Source organism: Polypterus senegalus, chromosome 9 (assembly GCF_016835505.1).
Source record: "Polypterus senegalus isolate Bchr_013 chromosome 9, ASM1683550v1, whole genome shotgun sequence".
Taxonomy (NCBI): domain Eukaryota; kingdom Metazoa; phylum Chordata; class Cladistia; order Polypteriformes; family Polypteridae; genus Polypterus; species Polypterus senegalus.
This window is the reverse complement of record NC_053162.1, coordinates 42,973,130-42,993,845: the sequence shown is the minus strand read 5'-3', so window position 1 is coordinate 42,993,845 and position 20,716 is coordinate 42,973,130. Positions and strand designations below refer to the sequence as shown.

The window sequence follows — 20,716 nt, the reverse complement described above, 5'->3', positions numbered from 1 at the left end:
AATGTGTTTGATGATCAGAAACATTTTGTGTGACAAACATGCAAAAGAATAAGAAATCAGGAAGGGGGCAAATAGTTTTTCACACCACTGTAGGTGATCTGAGCTATAAGGCAGCAGTGCTAACCACTGCACCACCATGCTTCAAACAACAAAAGTCGCAGATGGAATGAATACCACAAGCAAAATACAGCAAACACTCACAAACTAGTACAAAGTAAATAAAATACAGAGCTCACAGAGATCCGATCTTGGGGCACACGTTGGTCTTGCAACAAAGTGGCAACATTGGACTGGCACATTCCATTGTTTGAAGTGGCAACTCTGGGAACAGTAGGAATGTCATTTTTGTTTCACATGTATCTGTGCAGATGCTTTACACTTTTTTTTCTTCCATCAAAAAGAAAGAAACACCTTGGAAATAATAAAAAATCTTTTGTTTTTATTATTTTACATGTCCTGTGTTTTTGATGAGGGGAGGTGTAGGAAAAAGACTCCTTTAAGGTTTGCTTTAAGATGGTTGCTGGGCACATGGCTAATTTGCATGTATAATTAGCCATGTGGCGCTGCCAGGCTCAGGAGGATCAGTATTATGTATCTGGTGGTAGTACTTAATACTATAAGTTTTTTGTTTATTTTTTTTAATGCCTGCGTGTTTCTTAAACTCTGTGGCTTTGGGAATCTTTTTTTACTATTTTCGGTACACCAGCAATCCACATACAGCAGTGGAAGAGCCCTGGGTGTCGAAATGACTGCAAATTCAAGAAACAAGTGTGGTTAGGGATGGGAGAAATATCGCATGGCACTGTCAAGTCCTTTGGTGGATGGTTTCAGTGCATCTTAGTAGCTGAAATGGATTTTCTTTTTCCTTTATGTCCTTGGAACTCAGTCAGTGTTTCTTACAGTAGGCATACCTGAAAGTTGTGTGCATTTCTGCTACCGCTCTGTAATGTCACATTGACCTTGCAAAGTATCATGGGGTGCTTGGAAAAAAATGTTTGCCTAATCCGGCCACCTGGAAATTTTTCAGGAAAATATAAGACACACAAGATCTCTGGAACACAGAATATTCGCTGCGAAATACGCTTTGGGGAATTTCACCTATCAACACTAGTCTGGACGTATGAGGGGTGATAAAGTTTTGAGCTTAACCTGTTAAGAGAAATGCCAGTACAATCAAACAAGCATGTTTCCATATATATATATTTTTTTAATAATTCCCATGAACATTAATACGCTTATCATAATGTTCACTGAACTCTTCTGCCTGTCAAATTAAACTTGCTAGTGCCACTGTTCTCCTCAAACTGACGTGACATCTTCTTATTGGTGCAGAGTGCCCCCCAGAGGTACCCCTTCCGAATGGCAACCAGCTGCTAGGCACCCAGGACCAAGGATGAAGAATTTAATGGTGAGGCATCTTTTCAAAACAATAGTTTTGGAGAGAAACATTTGACTCCAAATGTGTGAGAAGGAACATTTTCCAGAAGAAGAATGAGAATGGTGGACCGCTTTCCTCGTAGGATTTCCTTAACTGAGTGTTGCAATTTCCAAAGTAAACCAAAGTCATATTCAATGGCTATGTGGGCTTTCTGAATAATGTAAGGAATATTGACAACACCCCAAACATTGTAAAAAATAAATTGTACCTATGATTTTGCCAGCACCGGCTTCAGTCTTGAATTTCACTGGGGCTGGAGAGTCGCTCTGCTTGTATTATTTTTTTTTTTTTTTTTTTGCTGCTTGGATTCTGGGTCTTTGTGATATATCCATGTTTTATCCCAAGTTATGAAATGCTTTTAAAATTTCTCCCAGTCTGAATCTATTACCTTAAATTCTTCTTGGAACTCTAGATTTTGACACTCTTAATGATTAGCCAAACAGTTTACACAAAGTTGAATTAGCAGCAAAACTCTGCAATTTGTTTTGCTTCAGCAAATTTACACAAGAAGAAAGACATTTAATTCCTGTCTGAAGAAAGACATTTAGTTCCTGTCTGAAAGATGTTTCATGCATTAATTCTGTATGTGTCTATGTCTGTTATTTAGTATTTAAGTAAAGATCTCTAATGAGAAGAAAAAAAATGGACTACGAAGGTTGGAAGAAGGGGTGTGGAAGTTGCGACTTCAGCGTAATGTTCATGAATGTGGGATTCAATGTGTCTCTGTGTAGAAAATATTCTGCATGTCACATTTTTAAAAGAACATACACACCTCCGCAGTGATGTGAATGAGAGGCATAACTTAAATTGATTTAATCAATGTAGAACGGCTTACATGCGTTACACAGGTCATGAAAAGAATACAGGTGGGAATGAAGCTTTAGGGAGCAATATTTTATGTTTCACAATTAAACTTTTAAAATTCTCAAAAAACTGTGAGCTTTCCATGTTGCAATTGCAAAATTGGCTGCTAGACAAGTTTTAGTGTTAGTGTGTGAATTCAAACTTGCCTGCTTTTCTCCCCACAAGCGGCGCCTCATTTCAGAGTTCAGTATTCCGAGCACTCAGCATGTCATAATTGTTCATGAAGAATGGATTCTACTTACAGTAACTAATCCCTGTTATATCAGCTATCTCATGCACTGTCATTTTTTAAACTTTCCATTATGATTTACTCCACGGGAAGAATTTTTTCTTTTATGACATCAATGTTGAAGGTAAGCCAGACCTTTTGTCATCTTTAAGAGATGTTTTGCCATAATAGAATTGTGTATTCAAACTCTAGACTGTGGAATCTGAAGTGGAGTGACATTGACTCGGTAAGAACATTCTGCAGTCTTTACTAATCTCTGGTTTTCTCTGTTTTCTCTTCTGGTTCTTCTGAGATGGTGTTTTCTACCACCATGGGCAGCCGTCCGTGATGTCTGTAATGAAGATGGACAAACTAGCTGTCAACGAGACTGACAACGTCCATAGACAAAGCCAGGAAACAATGAGGAATGATTTAAGCACATTTAGGTTAGGTAGAGTGCCCAGTGGAGACTGGGTGGTCTTTTGGCCTATCATCAGACTTCTCTTGCAAGACTTACATCTTGATATTGTATAAAAGGAAACTATTCTTTTGGTAATTATATATCTCCGTCTTGTGATCTGGTGGATTTTTTTTCCTTTATTACTTATTCTTATATTTGTTTTTTTTTCTTTCTTACAACTTTGTCTTTAATGTCTTGTAAAGCACTTTGAGCTACATTCTTTATATGAAAATGTGGAAGAGAAATTAATGTTGCTGCTGTAGCTAAAAAGCCTCAGCTTCCCTGACTGGACAAGTCTTTGCAATTCAGCCCCTGCAGCTTTGTCTGATAGGACGATTGATACCAGACCATGTAAAAGCCAAGAACTCCTCCATCAAAGGTGTGAACTGGACACTCAAGTTCTGAGCAAAGGACAATAAATCAAGGAAGACTAACATGGGTGGACAAAACTTTGCACCAGTGGTCAACCAAGAGGATGAACTTATGTGCACCCAAGAGGCCAATGACAAGATCTTTCTTTCTTTCTTTCTTTCTTTCTTTCTTTCTTTCTTTCTTTCTTTCTTTCTTTCTATAAAAACCCTTCTGACACCCTAACTAATTGCTCTTCTCTTCTCTCTAAGCTACAGCTCAACCTGGCCAACTCTGGCTGTCCGTAGCCAGAACTTATGACTGAAACGGTTTGGCCACAACAGAGGTTAAAGAAATCCCTTTACTCCTGGGTACAACTCTGCTGGTTTTCAAGGTGTGTAATACTTGTCTGTATTGGAGTTTGGTACCACCCGCAACCAAAAGGTACGACCAAAGGTGAAGAAAGAGACCTCCTGAAGAAAAAAAAGAAAGCACTCTGAAAATTCATTCACGTGTCTGAAGAATGGCGACCAGGAAAGGAACAAAGCATCTCTCACCTCAAACCATAAGTACAAATTCCTTTGATTCTGAGAACTATTAATTGTAATTTGATAGATAGGACAAAGCCAGTCTATGTCTTATGGTATTGGTGTAACTGTAACTAAAGATAATGACCTTGTAAAGGATAAGCTTTGTGAATGTGAGATAGAAAGAGGTTTGTGCTTTGTTGGTAAGCTAGAGTAAAGACTGCTGTGAACAAATGAATGCTACTTGCAGACAACAGAAGCGTCATAACCAGCCAAAGAACTTATCCATCTTAACCACATGAACTGATAAAACACAGTTCATAAGTTATGTGCCTTTTCCAATAAGAGAGAAAGTTCTCTCTAAGACAAGAGGTAGAATATGTTTACCTATGTATCTCTATATGCCTATCTAATGTCAGCAACAGAACAATGACTAATTCTGAACCGGCATCTAATGTCATGTTCCTTTTTTAGGCACAACAAGCTGGACCTGCTGTAATGCCTTCAAATGTACATTTGGACAGGTCTGATCATCGTACTGCCACCTATTTCCTTGTTATTGATTGCAGCAATTCTCCAGTATCCAAACCAGAAGTTCTTATGTGTGTTTAGGGGGTTGTTGTTTGTTTTATTATTTATACACAGCTGGAATCCCGTTGTAACAAAATTCATGTGACCATAAAAATATTTAGGTGTAACAAATATGAGGAAAATATGTATATAGTGACCGCTGGTGATTCACCATCTCTAACAGTAGTGGCACTAGGACATCTGCTGCTCTGCTACATCTGGTAAACAGTAAACCAAAGGCAAAGTAATTGGTTGTCCTCCTCAGGATCAGGCTTACCGCGAAACGTGCTAGTCACATGATGTTTAGAACATTTAACACCTGGTCTTCCTCACACTCTTCTGGTCTGCCACAGTGGTGATTGCGAGCCACTGGTGTTCTTCTAATCTGAAGATGGGAGCTAAGGTAGGATGATTGCATGTGTCACGGCTCCCATCTTGAGTTCTGATGTAACAGCTCCTATTTTGAACGAAGTCTTGAGACTGTACCTGCCTTCTCTATACAGTAATAAGCACATGTATTTTCCTTGGAAGCCTGGACTCACCTTCCTGTCTCTTGTGCAACTCTGTGACACAAGCTTCACAATACCTGTATAAAAAAATGCTTCTTAAACTGCAAAAAATATTTTATTTGAAAATGAGACATTAGATGTAACTTTTTTGTTTATAGAAATACAGGTATGAATACACAACAGTACAGTATCTGCACATAATACAACTACCCACGCAGACAGTTGTTGGAGCACTGACTTAGAATTCGGCTCTGTGTATGATTTCACGCCTACGCTCTTGTCGGGACTGCTCAAGACCGGAAATTTCTCATCAGACTATCACTTTCTTTTGGTCTAACAAGAAAGGGACAGCTTATTGCAGGGTTCCTGAGACTCGGTGCAAAGTGTAAGCGCACCATTTAGTATTTTTTGCATCACATTATTATCTCCGGTGGCCATTTTTGGTGGAAAAAATGTTCGTTATACTGAAATTTATGTTTCGTTAAAACAAAAACCGTTAAACATGTCTGTTTGGGCCTACAGAAAGTGTTCTTTATTCTGAAAATTTCATTACTTCAGCATTTGCCATAGTAAATTTTGACCTGTATATTATTTGTGTATTTCTCTTTCTCTCTCTCGAGCTTCTGTAACGTTCTAATTTCCGCTTGGAGACAAATAAAGAACATCTATCATTGCATATATTCATCTTCTATTATCCTTATATTTTAAATAAATTGTATTATTTTGTTTATTTCAACAAGCATGCCTGGGTTGTTTGTAAAAGAAAGTCTTCGGCCACATTTCAAACCACAACAGAGTAAGTGAAAGTGTTAAGGTAAACTTTTGACAATTTGTTAATCTTGTTCATAAATTGCACAGATCTCTGCATATTTTGGCATCCTGCCTAGAAGGTGAAACAGAAATCCTACACCCCATTACCTGCATTAATTTAATAAAGTTAAACCACTGTCACTCCTACACTGTGAATTGGATAGGAAACTAAAATGTCATTTAGTTTTCAAAGTGTGTTTCTTTGTACAGAATGGTACATGTAACAGTAGCCCCTTGCAGCAGCAAACGTAGTCAGATGAAGTGTTAGCAGGAAGTCCATGTGCGTGTTTTGTTTCATTTTGTTAGTTCTGCTATTTTGCATATTATGTTTGCTGTAAAAGAGACATTCCACAGTCATTTGAACAGCACATTTTGATTGTGTAGGGTTAAATGAAGTTTATGTGGAGATTTTTCATAACAGACCAGTGTGGCACAAAGGTCAAGTCAGCAGGTGCTCCATGATTTGCAGATTGCATATTCTTGCACCACCCAGTACTTGCGAAGTTAGCAGGATCAAATGTGCTGTCGAGAAACAATTGCCTGGGCACACAGCGGTTGCTATTTTCAGACATGGATTGCATGTTCTGATACCATTGTTTTTGGACACTGTGTGGAGCCATGCTTTGACCACTGGATTCATAGTGGATTTTTAAACTGTGTTAATCACAACAGCAATATAATGGGATAGCCTTTTGCTGTTATGTATCAAAAATCTGAAATGGTTTACTTGTAGAGATAGGTGATGGTAATACCATAAAAAAACCTCCTAAAAACCCACTTTTTATGGTGACATTTTCATAGTTCTGTTTTTTTTGTGCCAATTCAAATACTATTTACTGTATAACTACAATATCATATGCTTTATTGATTTACAATCATTGCCAACCATTCTTGGTTTTCTTTTCTGGTTTTCTGAGATGGCATTTTGTGCCACTGCCATCTGATCAAAGTACTTGGTACCAGTGATGTGGGAAGAAGGGTGGACACTCCTGTCTTCTAGGACAGTGCAACACAGCAGTAATGGACTACTTTGACACTTTTGAGTTAGGTGGACTGTCTTTCGGCCTTGGGACCCCACAGATTTATTTTCTCCACCATCTCACCAGCTGGGGTTTTTATTTTTCTTCCCACCCTGGCCACCTGATGTTAGCATCGGACTTAACAATTATAATTATTAGAGACTTTAAAGAATGAGTTCAGCAATTGACACTGTATTTCAGGAGTCTGGCATTTGTCACACTTACTTGTGTATCTGCATTATGCATGTTTGTATTTATTTATTTTATAATGATTTTGCTTATCTTTTTTGCTTTTTGTTTATTTATTCATTGTAATTTTTTTCTTAAATGCTTGCAAAGCACTTTGAGCTACTGTACATATCTTGTATGAAACTCTGCAAATTCTAAAATGTCAATGTGGATCTAATGTGTGATTGCATGAACTTTTATTATTTTTTATAAAAAAGTATGGCATTATCTACCAGGTAGTGCTAAGAAGTATTTTTTTTAAATATATAAATATTAAGCGCAATAAAAAAAAAGACAAATAATCCAAAATTAATGTTTTCTTAAAAGGTCCACTGCAGGCGGGTGGACTCAGAATTCGCCACCTCTTGTTGATTGTCATTTGCAGGTTTGTCCCACAATATGGTGAGGTTTGAATTTCAGTTAAGCTAGAAGTCTACTTCTTTGGGATGTTAAATAGAAAAAATGTCACAATTAAGATGGGATTGTCAAACTGTCACATATGCTTTATGGTGTAAATTACAAGCTTTTGAACACAGTATGTGTGTAAAGCTTTTGTTGTCCCCAGTTGACAAACACTCCTGTAGGTCTGAGTGTTGTGATATGAGTAATCCCAAACAAAGATACTGTGTTTGCTTAATTGTAACTTTAGGACAATGATCACATATCCATCCATTTTCTAACCCGCTGAATCCGAATACAGGGTCACGCTGGAGCTAATCCCAGCCAGCACAGGGCACAAGGCAGGAACCAATCCTGGGCAGGGTGCCAACACACCACAGGACACACACAAACACCAAGCACACACTAGGGCCAATTTAGAATCACCAATCCACCTAACCTGCATGTCTTTGGACTGCGGGAGGAAACCCACGCAGACACGGGGAGAACATGCAAACTCCACGCAGGGAGGACCCGGGAAGCGAACCTGGGTCTCCTAACTGCAAGGCAGCAGCGCTACCACTGCGCCTCCGTGCCGCCCTATGATCACATATACCTTATCAAATATTTTCCTGTTATTTAGTGTATGTAAAAAATCCATTTTATTAAATATTATCTAGTAACTCTAGTTGAAAGTCCATTTTAGACCTGCTTGATGCCAAATTACACTGTTTCAATGGAGGAGCGACAGACAGGAAAATTCGGAATATCAAAATGATATTTTGCAAAGCGTCATTCAATGACATTGTAGGATTTGCACATTTGCCTAAACCTGTGTTATTGGGCAGCACAATACAAATGGCATTAAGTCAAAGAATTAGGAATGAATGATCTGGTGTGGTGGGATTCACAGATTAACCTAACAAGAAAAGTAGAAAGCCAGAGTACTCGAAGGAAAACCAGCACTGAAATACACTGAATGTGCCAACTCTAAATATGGAGTAGAAGTTATCATATGGGGTGGCGCATTGGTAGCACTGCTGCCTCGCATTTAGGAGACCCGGGTTCGCTTCCCGGGTCCACTCTGTGTGGAGTTTGCATGTTCTCCCTGTGTCTGTGTGGGTTTCTTCTGGGTGCTCTGGTTTCCTCCCACAGTCCAAAGACATGCAAGTTAGGTGGACTGGTGATTCTAAATTGGCCCTAGTGTGGGTGGGTTTGTGTGTGTCCTGCAGTGGGTTGGTTCCTGTGTTGGCTGGGATTAACTCCAGGTGACCCTGTGTTTGGATTCAGCAGGTTGGAAAATGGATGGTTATCATAAGGATTTTGATTTTTGTGCTCATGTTGATAGTTAAGTGGTGAATCTTGCACTTGATTTGGGGGTTTTCTATGTCAAGAATTCTGTTCCTGTCATTATTTAATCAAATTTCCTAATAGTTTAGGACGGAGGTGCGAGGTGGCATTTCAGGAGGTGTGACAAAGAAGAAGGCTGTGTTGTGATTGACCAACATTGAATGAGGTGGGTCCAACTTTATCATAGTGCAATCAGTGTCTTGCATTTGTAGGTCATTTATTAGTTTTTGCTCCAGTCCTATATTATGATGAGAATCGAGTATTGTGGGCACAATTGTCACCTGTGAATGAACCTTGCAGGTGTCTTGCTGTGGGCAGCAATTGTCAATCTGTTTAAACCCAGGAAGCTCTCCTCACACTTGACTGCCGTCCTCTTTCTTCTCCTGCTGTGAGATGAGTAGGCAGACTCTGTTACTTCTGGCCTATTGAAAGCACCACTAGCTACCCAAGCTATCAGAAAATTCTACAGCTCGTCTTTTTTGTTGCTGTCTGCCCTTTCAAGGCATATTCACTGCAAGATTTCTTTCTTAAAACCTTTGTTAATAACACTGAGATTGACTGTAAATCTGTTAAATACTTTGAGGATGACATCAGTTCTTCCTAAGAATATCTTTGTTTTGTTCTGGATGTTTTCACAGAGCCTCGTGTGTGAAAGTGTGCAGCTGCTGAACTTTAACCAGGTAAGCTTTTTGAACGTTCTTTCATACACAGATACTTTCAGACCATTAACATTGCTTAAATGAAGCAACCCTCTGTTGATTTTACTAACTTTTGTTTAGCCGACAAAAGTATTTTATTTTTATTTGTGATTCTTTGACATGATTAACCTCATGACAAAGTGGTAGGTCTCCATTCTTGCGTATTTGTTCTCAATGATCCCTTAACATTAACAATGTGTGCTGACAAATGAGGAATTCATCAAATATCCACAACTTCTCCCCATATGCAAACACTTTTACCTCCTAACATTAATGTTTGGTTGAGGAGCACTACTTACAAACGTTAGAGCGCCATCGTGCTCAGTGTTGGGTGGTGTTTTTTTCATGCTACAAACAAAAGAATGTGGGGCCAAAATGGAAACGTTCATCTTGCTCTGTATGAACCATCTTTATCTGAAGAGGTCCGCATGCTTACTAGCGTGCAGTGATTTGTGAGCCACCACGTGAATGAAATGCACTTACTTCTCATAAACATACACTTCTGGTATCCAAATCGTGTCCAGTGGGATAGAAATATAACTTATTCCACAGAAGTCTTCAGGATTCCATGAAATAAAGCTGTTTTGCCATGCCTGAAAAAGTCAAATCTATGTTGTTGGACAGTAACATTAGAGTAGTATTATGACTACAAGTTTCGAAAAATGAGAATACTCACCATGTCAAACCAGACCATGCTCAGCATGCTTTGAGACTTTCCATCCTGGAATGAGTAAAAATGAGCTATCATTTAAAAATAAGTCAAGGCATATTTTGCCAGATCATGAAAAGGTTGAAACCTAAATCCTCTTTTAACAGAAAAAGTTGTTTTTCTTGCCCAAATATGATATGAGCTTTATGTACTGCACATTGCCCTTCTGGTTCTCAGGTTTGATAAATACGAACTGACAGGCTTGTTCTACATGTTGTAATTGTGTCTGTGAGTGTGAAGGTTAAGAGGGTGGCTCTGGTATTTAGCCTTCCTTTTAATCCAAGTAAATGAATATGCGCAAACTCTGTAATTGAACTTTGGATACATGAGATGCCTTTAACTCACTCACACCAACTTTATTGTATAGCGAAGTTCGATTTCTCGCCTGAAGTGGAATGAAATTCTCATTGACAAGGGAATGAAGGAAAACAGCAGTAAAAAAACATCAGAATAAATTCTGTATCAGTGTCCCCATTTAGGTCTGTTTTCTGAAACTGCTTTTTTATTCCAGACACACACCAAGTGTGAATGACATACAGAGGCTGGAAAAAAGAACAGAAACATCTCATGAAGTAGAAGTTTAACTTTGAAGTATCTGGACCAAAACTACAAACACATCTACAAAAGTGAATCATATTCTATTGATGGTCAGCCATCAGTATGTGTCAGCCATAACAGAGGTCTGACAGTTTGATATGTGATTTTTCAAAGAAACATCAAGCAACTTCCAGAGTTTCAAAGAGACCAAATAGTCAGTGCTGATACTGGAAGTGGGTTAGTACCGAAAACTGTAAAAACGTTACATGTGTCAAGGGGAACAGCCTCAAAAATAAACACAGTATATGCCAAACATGGACAAAGCGCATCTGCAAAGGGAAGCGGTCTAAACTCTTCGACAGGGATGGATGGACACTTCATAGAACAGTTTCTAAATGCTACAAAAGTACACAGTTAGCTTTAAATTGGCACCGCTGTGATTCAGTCACAATAAATAACATTGTAAGTACCATGGAGGACAGACGAGTATGCCGGCTGGACGAGGAAACGGCTTTTTGTCCAACTGGAGGCATATAAAGGAGGGACCAGCTGACGCCCCAGGCCAGGATCAGTTTCATTCCCCCATGCAACAGGTGGCAGTGGTCCTCTTGAGGTGTCCCAGTTTGGACAACTGCAGAGGTACATGTAAGTTGGAGCACTGAAAGTGCAGCCCTGTTGGGGTCCCTGGGTGCTGTTAGAGGGCACTGTCGGGGGAGGACCTCCCAACTTTTCCACATGACCTGGGAGACTTTCCAAGAGGACACACTGTGGCACCAGAAGAATTCATGGGTTCAATTTAAATGGTGTCCGCCACCTGACCTGGATGAATTCCCCAGTTACCACTGAATCTTTATGGAAAGCAGAGTATTAAATATTGCAGATTCTACCGCGTTCATCCCTCAAATAACTGGACACTTTTCTTAAAGGACATTGGTGTAATGCAGTATTCCAAAACTCACACTTCAGCAGTTGTATGACAGCATTCTGAAAGGGCTGAAGCTACTCTGAAGGCAAAGAGTTGCTTCCTCCTATTAGGCCAATAATATTAATCTGTTGTGAGGTGTTTCTGTTTCTTCGTTTACCCCTCTACCAATACAATACATCTTATTTTTGTGTAATGCTCTTCAACAAGTGCAGACAGGGGCAGAGCGCTGTAAACAATTCTCTGTTAAAATACAACTACAGGTAAACACAGAACTGGTATTCATATACAGTAAAGGCAGATTTATTAAAACACACAAATAACAAGGTAGATACTAATTAAAAATAAATGGAAACCAACAATATCTATCTTTTATTTAACTGATGAACTATAGAGAGTTGACAACGGAGGAGATTAAAATTGCAAAAGAGAAAATCCAAATCAAAGTCACAGTCCCGGAGTGACACCCTGGCAAAGACAGTCACATTCAGACAGCTTAGAGCTGTCTTTGTGATGGGAGATCTAATAAGCCTGTCTGTGAAAACGTCCAAAAGAAAATTACAAATCCCATATTTATACATTTTAGCATTCACCAACAACAGAGAAAAATAAAAATGTAAACTTGATTACAAGCAGTAGTGTTAAAAAACAAACGTTTCTTACCAGCTCCACTATGTTGTCCACTGTCATGGAAATGCCGACAACCAGGGGCTCGTCCCAGTTATTGACTGGACGTGCCCATAATAATGTTTTATTATCAATTATATCCAAGTGTTTTAGTAGTTTTGCAATGCTGCAGTTATTCTCAGCAAACAAAGTGCCTGTGAAATAAAGTGACATGTTTATATACATCTATACATACAATAAAAACTGTTTCTGATGGTGGAGAGATAACAGCATTCACATTTACACCTTTTTTATTTACTGTGTAACTCTTCGACCTGTGCGGTAAATCAGCACATCTTGGACAACAGTTCTAACTTTCTTTATGTTTCATAAAGTACACTGTTGTTGAAAATACTGTCTCTCGCTCGCTGCGCTCATAAATAGTAATAGTCTAGGCCTAGAACTCTTTTTAGGACTGTTAATAAACTCTTCCAACCCCCTCCTCCAGCATACCCCAATACAGCTGAACAGTGTCAGGCTTTCTTATATTTCTTTAATACCAAAATTGATCAAATCTATCACAGCTGTCCTTTTGTCTCACTGCCTTGTCTCTACAACGTTCTACTTTGTCGTCGTCTTTTTGCTTTTTATTTCCGGCCACTGGTGTGGTTAAATCTCTTGGCACAAAGTCTCGACTTGTGGGATACAAATTCTTGATATTTTTTAGTTTATAATTTAAAAACGGAAGAAGAACCTGAAAATTTAACAACATTACATTAAAGTTTGATAAATTCTGAAAAGAATGATACCAAACATATATATAGGTTTTAAAATAAGCCCAATTTAAAGCGTGACAAAAAAATGTGACATAAAATTGTAGCACTTTTAGGCTTAGGGCAGGTTAGGTGCATTGACGACTCTAAAAAAAAAAATTGTCCCTAGTGTGTTCTTGGTGTGTGCGTGTGCCCTGTGGTAGGCTGGCGCCCTGCCCAGGGTTTGTTTCCTGCCTTGCACCCTGTGTTGGCTGGGATTGGCTCCAGAAGACCCCCGTGACCCTGTAGTTAAGATATAGCGGGTTTGATAATTAATGGATGGATGGATTATATACAGTATATAGAGAGTAGATATATATTGTGGGGGCACTCCAGCTCCTCAAAAACCCGACACAAATCCTTGACAGAAGTATAAAAGCACAAAGAGCTTTTTCTTGTGGGAAACTCTTCCAATAAAAGTTTCCCACCACCAACACAAGTACAAAGCACAGTATAACACACGGCAATGTGGTACTCTGCAACTGTTTGTCTTTCTTTCTTCTCTGTCTCTGTCATTCTTTCTGCCTCCACTTCTCCGCACAAGTGTTCTCCTCCTTCCTCCCGACTCTGGCTGCCAGAGCTATGGCAGACAGCTGCTTTTATATTATCCCTGGAAGGACTTCTGGTGTTCCCAAAGCTTGGCCCTGAAGCACATCTAGGTGAGGTCATCACAGCACCATCTGGCAGCACCCATGGAACCCAACAGGGCAAAACCAAGTCCCATGATGCCATGTGGGAATCTGTGGTGAAGCCGCAACCCAAAGGGGCTCCTATCTAGCGCTTTGGGGAGACAAAGCCGTGTGCAAGTTGTCCCACCTGTCCTTTCATGCTGCAAGCATCCCAGCCAGGTAAGGTTCCTGGACAGAGCCCTTCAGGATATATATAATGCTTTACAGTCTTGAGCTGAACAGATGCTGTACTAGGATGTTATGCTGCCAGTGAGGACTCTACTGAGAAGCTCCTGAGAGCAGACAGAGGGTCTGAGGAGGTGGAGGCATTAAGGTGATATACGTGAATTTAACACCTTGACATTAAGAGACATAACCTAATGTTCTCAAGCCATCATGATACAATTCAGGGCCATGGAGGACTGGAGCCTATCTCAGCAGTACAGTACTGGACGTAAGGAAGGAAAGAGGGAAATGACCATGGATAGGACACCAGTCCAGTGCAAGGCACATTAACACATATGGAGTCTATTTACTGCCATCAATAAACCTAATGTGTGAGGAAACTGGCGTATCAGGGGAGAAAAAACAATGCAGACGGTGGAGGAACATGTAAAGTCCACATGGACGAAGGCCAGGCTTAGGATCCGAACACAACATCTGCCTGCATGTGTCTGTCTTATTTGGGTGTTTGGAGGCGTTTGAGGCAAGGTGATTACTGTTGATCTTATGTTGTATGTTTTTATTTGTATGAACCTCACTAAATGATCCATCCATTTTATTAACCAGCTTATCTGGAGCAGGGTGTCAGGGAAACTGGAGTCTATCCCAGCATGCATCAGTCAGAAGGCAGGAACAGTTGGCAGCTGATCTCTGAGTGAACACACAGGCACACATCAGGGCCAATTTAGCATCGTTAGTCCACCTAACCTGCACGTCTTTGGACTGTGAGAGGAAACCCACGTGACCACAGGGAACACCAGAGATGGGAACCCTTGCTGCAAGGCAGCATCACTACCACATCGCCACCGTGCCACCCTATCTCCTAAGTATGTAGCATGCAAAACGATATTATTATGGAAATAAAGCACTGAATTTACTTTACTGCATACCTTCAATGTTTTTGGTTTCTGTTTTTCTTTTTCAAAATTTAAGGTGGAAAAGACGCATTGCTTAAGGATTCCATTCACAAAGATAAGTACAATTATGTACAATGCCTTGGCAATAACAACAAAATGATTAAAACTAGGGCGGCACGGTTGCGCAGTGGGTAGCAGATTGCTTCCCGGGTCCTACCTGTGTGGAGTTTTCATGTTCTCCCCGTGTCTGCGTGGGTTTCCTCCGGGTGCTCCGGTTTCCTCCAACAGTCCAAAGACATGCAGGTTAGGTGCATTGGCGATTCTAAATTGTCCCTAGTGTGTGTGGGTGTGTGTTTGTGTGTCCTGCGGTGGGCTGGCGCCCTGCCCGGGGTTTGTTTACTGTCTTGCACCCTGTGTTGGCTGGGATTGGCTCCAGCAGACCCCCGTGATCCTGTAGTTAGGATTTAGCGGGTTGGATAATGGATGGATGGATGATTAAGACTACAGTACTTGCTAACAGATGCACAAATCATTAATGGATGAAACTAACAAACTAAGGTCCACCAGGAAACAATTGTGAGACCACCAGATTCTTATAACTGAACACACCAACTGGTTTGAGCTTAAATGTTTGCAAAGTCAAATTGATGACGAATAGATCTTTAATTAGGCGATGGCATTTTGTTGGTGCCATGCCACATAAAAAGAAATCTTGAAATAAAACACACATTCACAAATTGTACAAATAAAAGTGCTAATATTCCGTCTGAAAGAGTGCCTTTGTTTGTTACTCAGCAACAAAATCCCAAAACGTACAAATAATCCTGAACTAACTTTGAATAAAAAGAATGAAAAACACAATTTGTATTAAGACAATCCTGAATAAAAAAGGGTCTTCTGGAAATGCTGACTGTGTCCAACAAAATGATTTGTCGTTGGCAGATAAAACCACAATATGAAATGTTTGCTGAAATTAATAACCCATGAATGGATCCTTCTATAAGAATACCTACTAATATTTAAAGATTAAAGATAAAATGAACTTACCAGTGTTGGCAAATATGAGGAATATGTGAAAGAGCAAGATGGCCATGTCTCGCTCTTTAATACTATTATTTTTTTGTAGCTTTCACACGGCACACTTTGTGGTGGTTTAACCCAATCTCTTTAAGATTGGATGTAATTTTTGGGAGGGGCGTAATTCTAAACTCCTCGCAATTATATAGACAGAGTAACTTCAGCCATTAATGAGAAACTCTCAGCAACACAATCACACTGGAAACCTGAGAGCCAATCAGGCATCCGTTCAGTGCTCATATGAGGCATTGCACAGGTGTTTCACAAAAAAGGATCAAAGTGGAGGTCAAGTGAATGAGTGTGTTCAGGGAGAAGAAAGGAGTCCTGTCTGTGCTACACTTTCAGCTAAACACCGCAGTGTTTGCGAGGGCACTCTGTGACCTTTCAGTCTACTCCATTTCAGTTTAGCAGTGGTAGCAGATGGCCTTTGTTACTGTATGTTCCATGTGTTTTCTGGGTGGTCCCCCAAGAGGTGGGGCCTACCTGCCAATCACTATCAGGGACTTCCTTCCAGCCTATAAATCCAGAGGGTCTCCCACAGTTCTTGGTGGTTCATGTCAAACATGCTGAAGAGTTGACGGGTATACTTTTGCATATTGTGATATTTTTGGATCTCTGACTTTTTGCTCTGTTTTCTGACCCTGATCTTGGAACTTGTATGGCGACTTGTTTGATTTGGATTGACTTCTCGTTAGAGGCAAATTACATTTGACCCTTGTGCTCCGTGGAGCTTCATTGTGATTGGTGTCCTTTTTGAGAAGAACAAATCTTTCATTTGATAAAGATTCAGTGCTTGCTCTTATTACTTACTAGCCCACTTGTGGATATTAGTGGTTCGGAACTCTTTAGTGCAGTGGGACCCCTGGTTCACAAAAAGAAGTTTAAATTAGCACAGATTAACCTGGGTCAGTGTATTACCCTGTGAATGTAATTTTTCACAATTTCAGTACATTAGTTTTATGAGATGAATACAACTTTGTATATTTAGGGTAGGTTGAAATAGTGCACACAGGGTGTATTACAGAAATCGACAGCTTTAGTATGCTGAAATCATAATGTTTTTTCAGAGGGTTGCCAGTTTCTCTTTAAGTATTGAGTCATGCTGCTGAGACTCCTCCTGTCCTACCAGAGATTGTGTTTTATTAACTGAGACCACCTTCTGCCATGCAGCCAGATTTATCATTAACTTGTCTCAACTGAGAATCAAAATGTGTCTGTGTAGCTACAGCAGCTTGTATATTTCCAGTCTCAGAGGACTAGACGTGTTTTCCAGAGGCAGTTCATGGCTATTTTTAAAAGAATAATAGATGGTCTCACAAAAGCAATTTTGGTGGTATAGAATGTGCAGATAAGTAAATGAAAGAAAGAACAAAAACAGGTCAGACAAGTCACGGTTGGTGCACAGAAATGACAAAATGAAATCCTTTTGTGGTTAAGAGAGAGGAAACAAAGCTGTGTGAACAAAGCTTCTTTCCAAGAAGTGTTCTAAAATTGCTTTTTACTAGTTTTTTGTTTAATCGTTAAGCTCAGAAAGTAAATGTCAGTTGCTTTTGACGAGCCTTCTTCAATACTCTTGTATAGCAGGGAAGGTTATGTGTCTAAGCTTCCTGGACAGCCCGGGACAAACAATGAGTTAAACTATAATCTGTGAGACATGATTTTTGACTGGTCATCTCTAGTGGAGCCAGGGCTGGCTGTAGCTTTTTTGCGGCCCTATTTGAAAGTGAAAATGTTGCAACTGATCCACACAGTCTTGTAGGAAATTGCTGTACATACATTGCATGGAAGAGTTTGGAGGTTAAGTAACTGGCTGGGCAGATTTTCATTGTTCCAGAATGGTTGACAATTTACTATTCCAGCAAGTGTGGAAGATGTAAGATGAAATCAAAGAGTAGTCATCCCGCTTGGAATTTTGTGAAAATGTAGAGCGGGGGGTCCACAAAATGTTAATACAGAGAATTTTTGTGGTGTCCCCTAAACCCTTTTCTACCATAGATGAGCACCTAGTCAGCCTATATGGTAGAGCTGGCCCTGAGTGGAGTTATGTGCTACTGGAGAAATGTTTTCCACCCTTTTTTTTTTGTGGTGGCACACTTTCTGTAACCAAAAACATCCCAAGTCCCACTAACCACAAACTCATCATATCTAATACACATGCTCAACTGTCCAAAGGGGCGGACTACTGGAGAAGCCGGTAAAAAAGCAGCTCCAAGATCAGCATTCACAGACACAGCACATAGTGGGCACTTTCCCACCATTTCCCAGCTGCTTTGTCCCTTTACCTGCCATTATGTGCTTCAGAGATGCCCGTGTCCATTATCCACTGGGCCTGTGAGACGGCTGGCGACCAAACACCCAGGCGATGGACTCTAGCAGCCTGGGAACATGTCTGAAGTGCTCCAAGTTCTGTGTCTACAACAGAGTGATTGCGGAGGTGCTTTTATGCCAGCTTCTCCAGGTAGTCCTGTTCTCCACAGCGCTTGTCCCTGTCAGGTTCAGACTCAAGTGTGCCACACTATTATTTCCACAGCATGGTGCATACTGGCATAGAGTGCTCCAAAGGCTTTTACTTATGCTGTGTATATTGTGGGCATAACACCTTCCTTACTTTTATTCTTTACAAGTACAAGCCTAATATTTTTAGCATTTTTAACTATTACTGCACTTTTTTTTTTTGTTCTTTATTTCCACTTATACAATTTCTCGTATTAGGAATTTGTTAGTTTTCGCATACCTCTTGGGGTCAGAGCGCAGGGTCAGCCATTGTACTGCGCCCCTGGAGCAATTGAAGGTTAAGGGCTTTGCTCAAGGGCCCAGTAGAGTAGGATCTCTTTTTGGCAGGGGATTCAAACTGGCAACCTTTGGGATACCAGCACAGATCCTTAGCCTCAGAGCCACCACCCCGCCTACTTAGCCTGGAGGAAGAGAGCAGTATTTGATTACACACATTTAAAAGTCTTGTAGCTCAGCCTGTCCTATTTCACGTTTATATCACATGAAACTGAGATAATCCCAGGTCCGGGTAGGCTTTCTTCTGGTATTCCGGTTTCCTCCCACAATAAAAGAATGTGCATATTGTGGAGTTTAGTGTGTAAACCAAGGCTTTGGTTCACTTAGTTCAAGCTGTTCTTTCTGACACAGATTCAGATTTTGGGTTTGAGTGGCGATTAGATACACATACGTGGATGCTCCGTGAGACTTCTCTTTGAACAAACTCTAGTTCACTTGACTTATGACTTTGCCTGTCAGAGCTGACAAACATTTGTGGTTATACTTGTTATTCCGAGCACCTCTTTGTCTGGAGTTGTTGCATTTTCTTGATTCACACTGCTGTTGTCCAAAGAAATTTAGAAGGCAGTTTGAACAGCCGTTTGCAGAAGTTCCTTTGTTCTTCTTGGCAATTAACAAACAATTTACAAGTCATATGTGCTATCTGGAATTCAGACTGAAGAAAGAAGTAGGAAGAGGCGCAGGCAGCTGCACTATACAGAGGTCAGCTCGGCATCTGTAGCTTAAGTGTGTGTCCTCAGCAGCAAAATATTCATTTCATGTTGTCATTTTTTTTGTTAATTTGACACTCTCACTTTTTATTGTTAATTTCACTTTTTTACTTTCTCATATATGGAATTTTTGAAATCGTTCACAAATTTGATTTCGAGATTTTGATGAATCTCGACATTTTATACTTCCCTGAGCCTGATAATACCATCCATCCATTATCCAACCCACTATATCCTAACTACAGGGTCACGGGGGTCTGCTGGAGCCAATCCCAGTCAACACAGGGCGCAAGTCAGGAAACAAACCCTGGGCAGGGTGCCAGCCCACCGCAGGGCACACACACAGCACACAGCAGGGACAATTTAGGATCGCCAATTCACCTAACCTGCATGTCTTTGGACTGTGGGAGGAAACTGGAGTACCCGGAGGAAACCCACGCAGACACAGGGAGAACATGCAAACTGTACGCAGGCAGCAGCGCTACCCATTGCGCCACCGTGCCGCCCCGGATAATACCATTTTTGGAATTATGTCTCAGTGTGTGTGTGTGTGTGTAAACATGATAACTTGAGTACGCTTTCACTTAGGTCAATGAAATTTTAGATGTATTTTTATCAACTTTTGAGCTGTTTCTGATAACCAGAAGAGATACTTTTTTATTCATGCTGCTGCAGAGTCTTATTTATTTAAATTTACTTTTATAATAACTCTTCAATATATTATTAATTTGATTTGTTGTTGATGGTTCTTTAATTTACATAATATAAAAATATAATCATTGTCTTGTGGTTTACTCCTCAAATAACCATCCCCATATCTGAGTATATGAGGAAGTCTAGGGGAGACCACTCTCAATTTTTTTTTTTTCTTTCATATTTGGCATTTTGCCCTTCAGAGCCACCGTAGCAAAGTCCTTATGTGGCACTGAAAGACAAGCTTAAAGGGGAAATGCCCTCTTGGTCCTCCAAAGCCAGCCTGACAGTATCAGTACAAAGGCGATGGCAGCACCAGTTCATCAGAAGTACCTTCTATCATCCATCTGTCCATCAGTTGTACCAACTGTACCCAATGCAGGGCTGTGGAGGAGGACAGTTGGTGAAAGACAGCAAACAGACCTGGGGTCAGACTTGTAATGCTTTTGCACCTTTTGTGCATCAACAACAACAACAACATTTATTTATATAGCACATTTTCATACAAACAGTAGCTCAAAGTGCTTTACATATTAAAGAATAGAAAAATTCTGCATTCAACTGCGAGATACTCAAAGGACTTGAACTTACCAAAACTGACATCTTTACATTTTAATCGGCTCGATTAAATGTTAGCCAATCCGCCCCCCCCTTTTTCCCTGGCGGTTTGAATGAGTAAAACTGTAATCCGGAGGCGCAGATTCGA

The 20,716-nt window shown here is 40.2% G+C and overlaps 1 protein-coding gene across 1 annotated transcript in view; it reads right to left on the bottom strand.

The window, feature by feature from the left end:
• The window catches only part of LOC120534850 (5-hydroxytryptamine receptor 3A-like), a 39,585-nt gene extending 23,752 nt beyond the window's left edge, over nucleotides 1-15,833 (bottom strand). The window contains exons 1-4 of the mRNA XM_039762363.1: nucleotides 15,788-15,833; nucleotides 12,239-12,396; nucleotides 10,084-10,128; nucleotides 9,891-10,000 (exon numbers count right to left, since the gene is read on the bottom strand). Coding sequence (XP_039618297.1) covers nucleotides 9,891-10,000; nucleotides 10,084-10,128; nucleotides 12,239-12,396; nucleotides 15,788-15,833 — 359 coding nt within the window. The remainder of the gene's footprint in view (nucleotides 1-9,890; nucleotides 10,001-10,083; nucleotides 10,129-12,238; nucleotides 12,397-15,787) is intronic.
• Nucleotides 15,834-20,716: the final 4,883 nt, after the last annotated feature.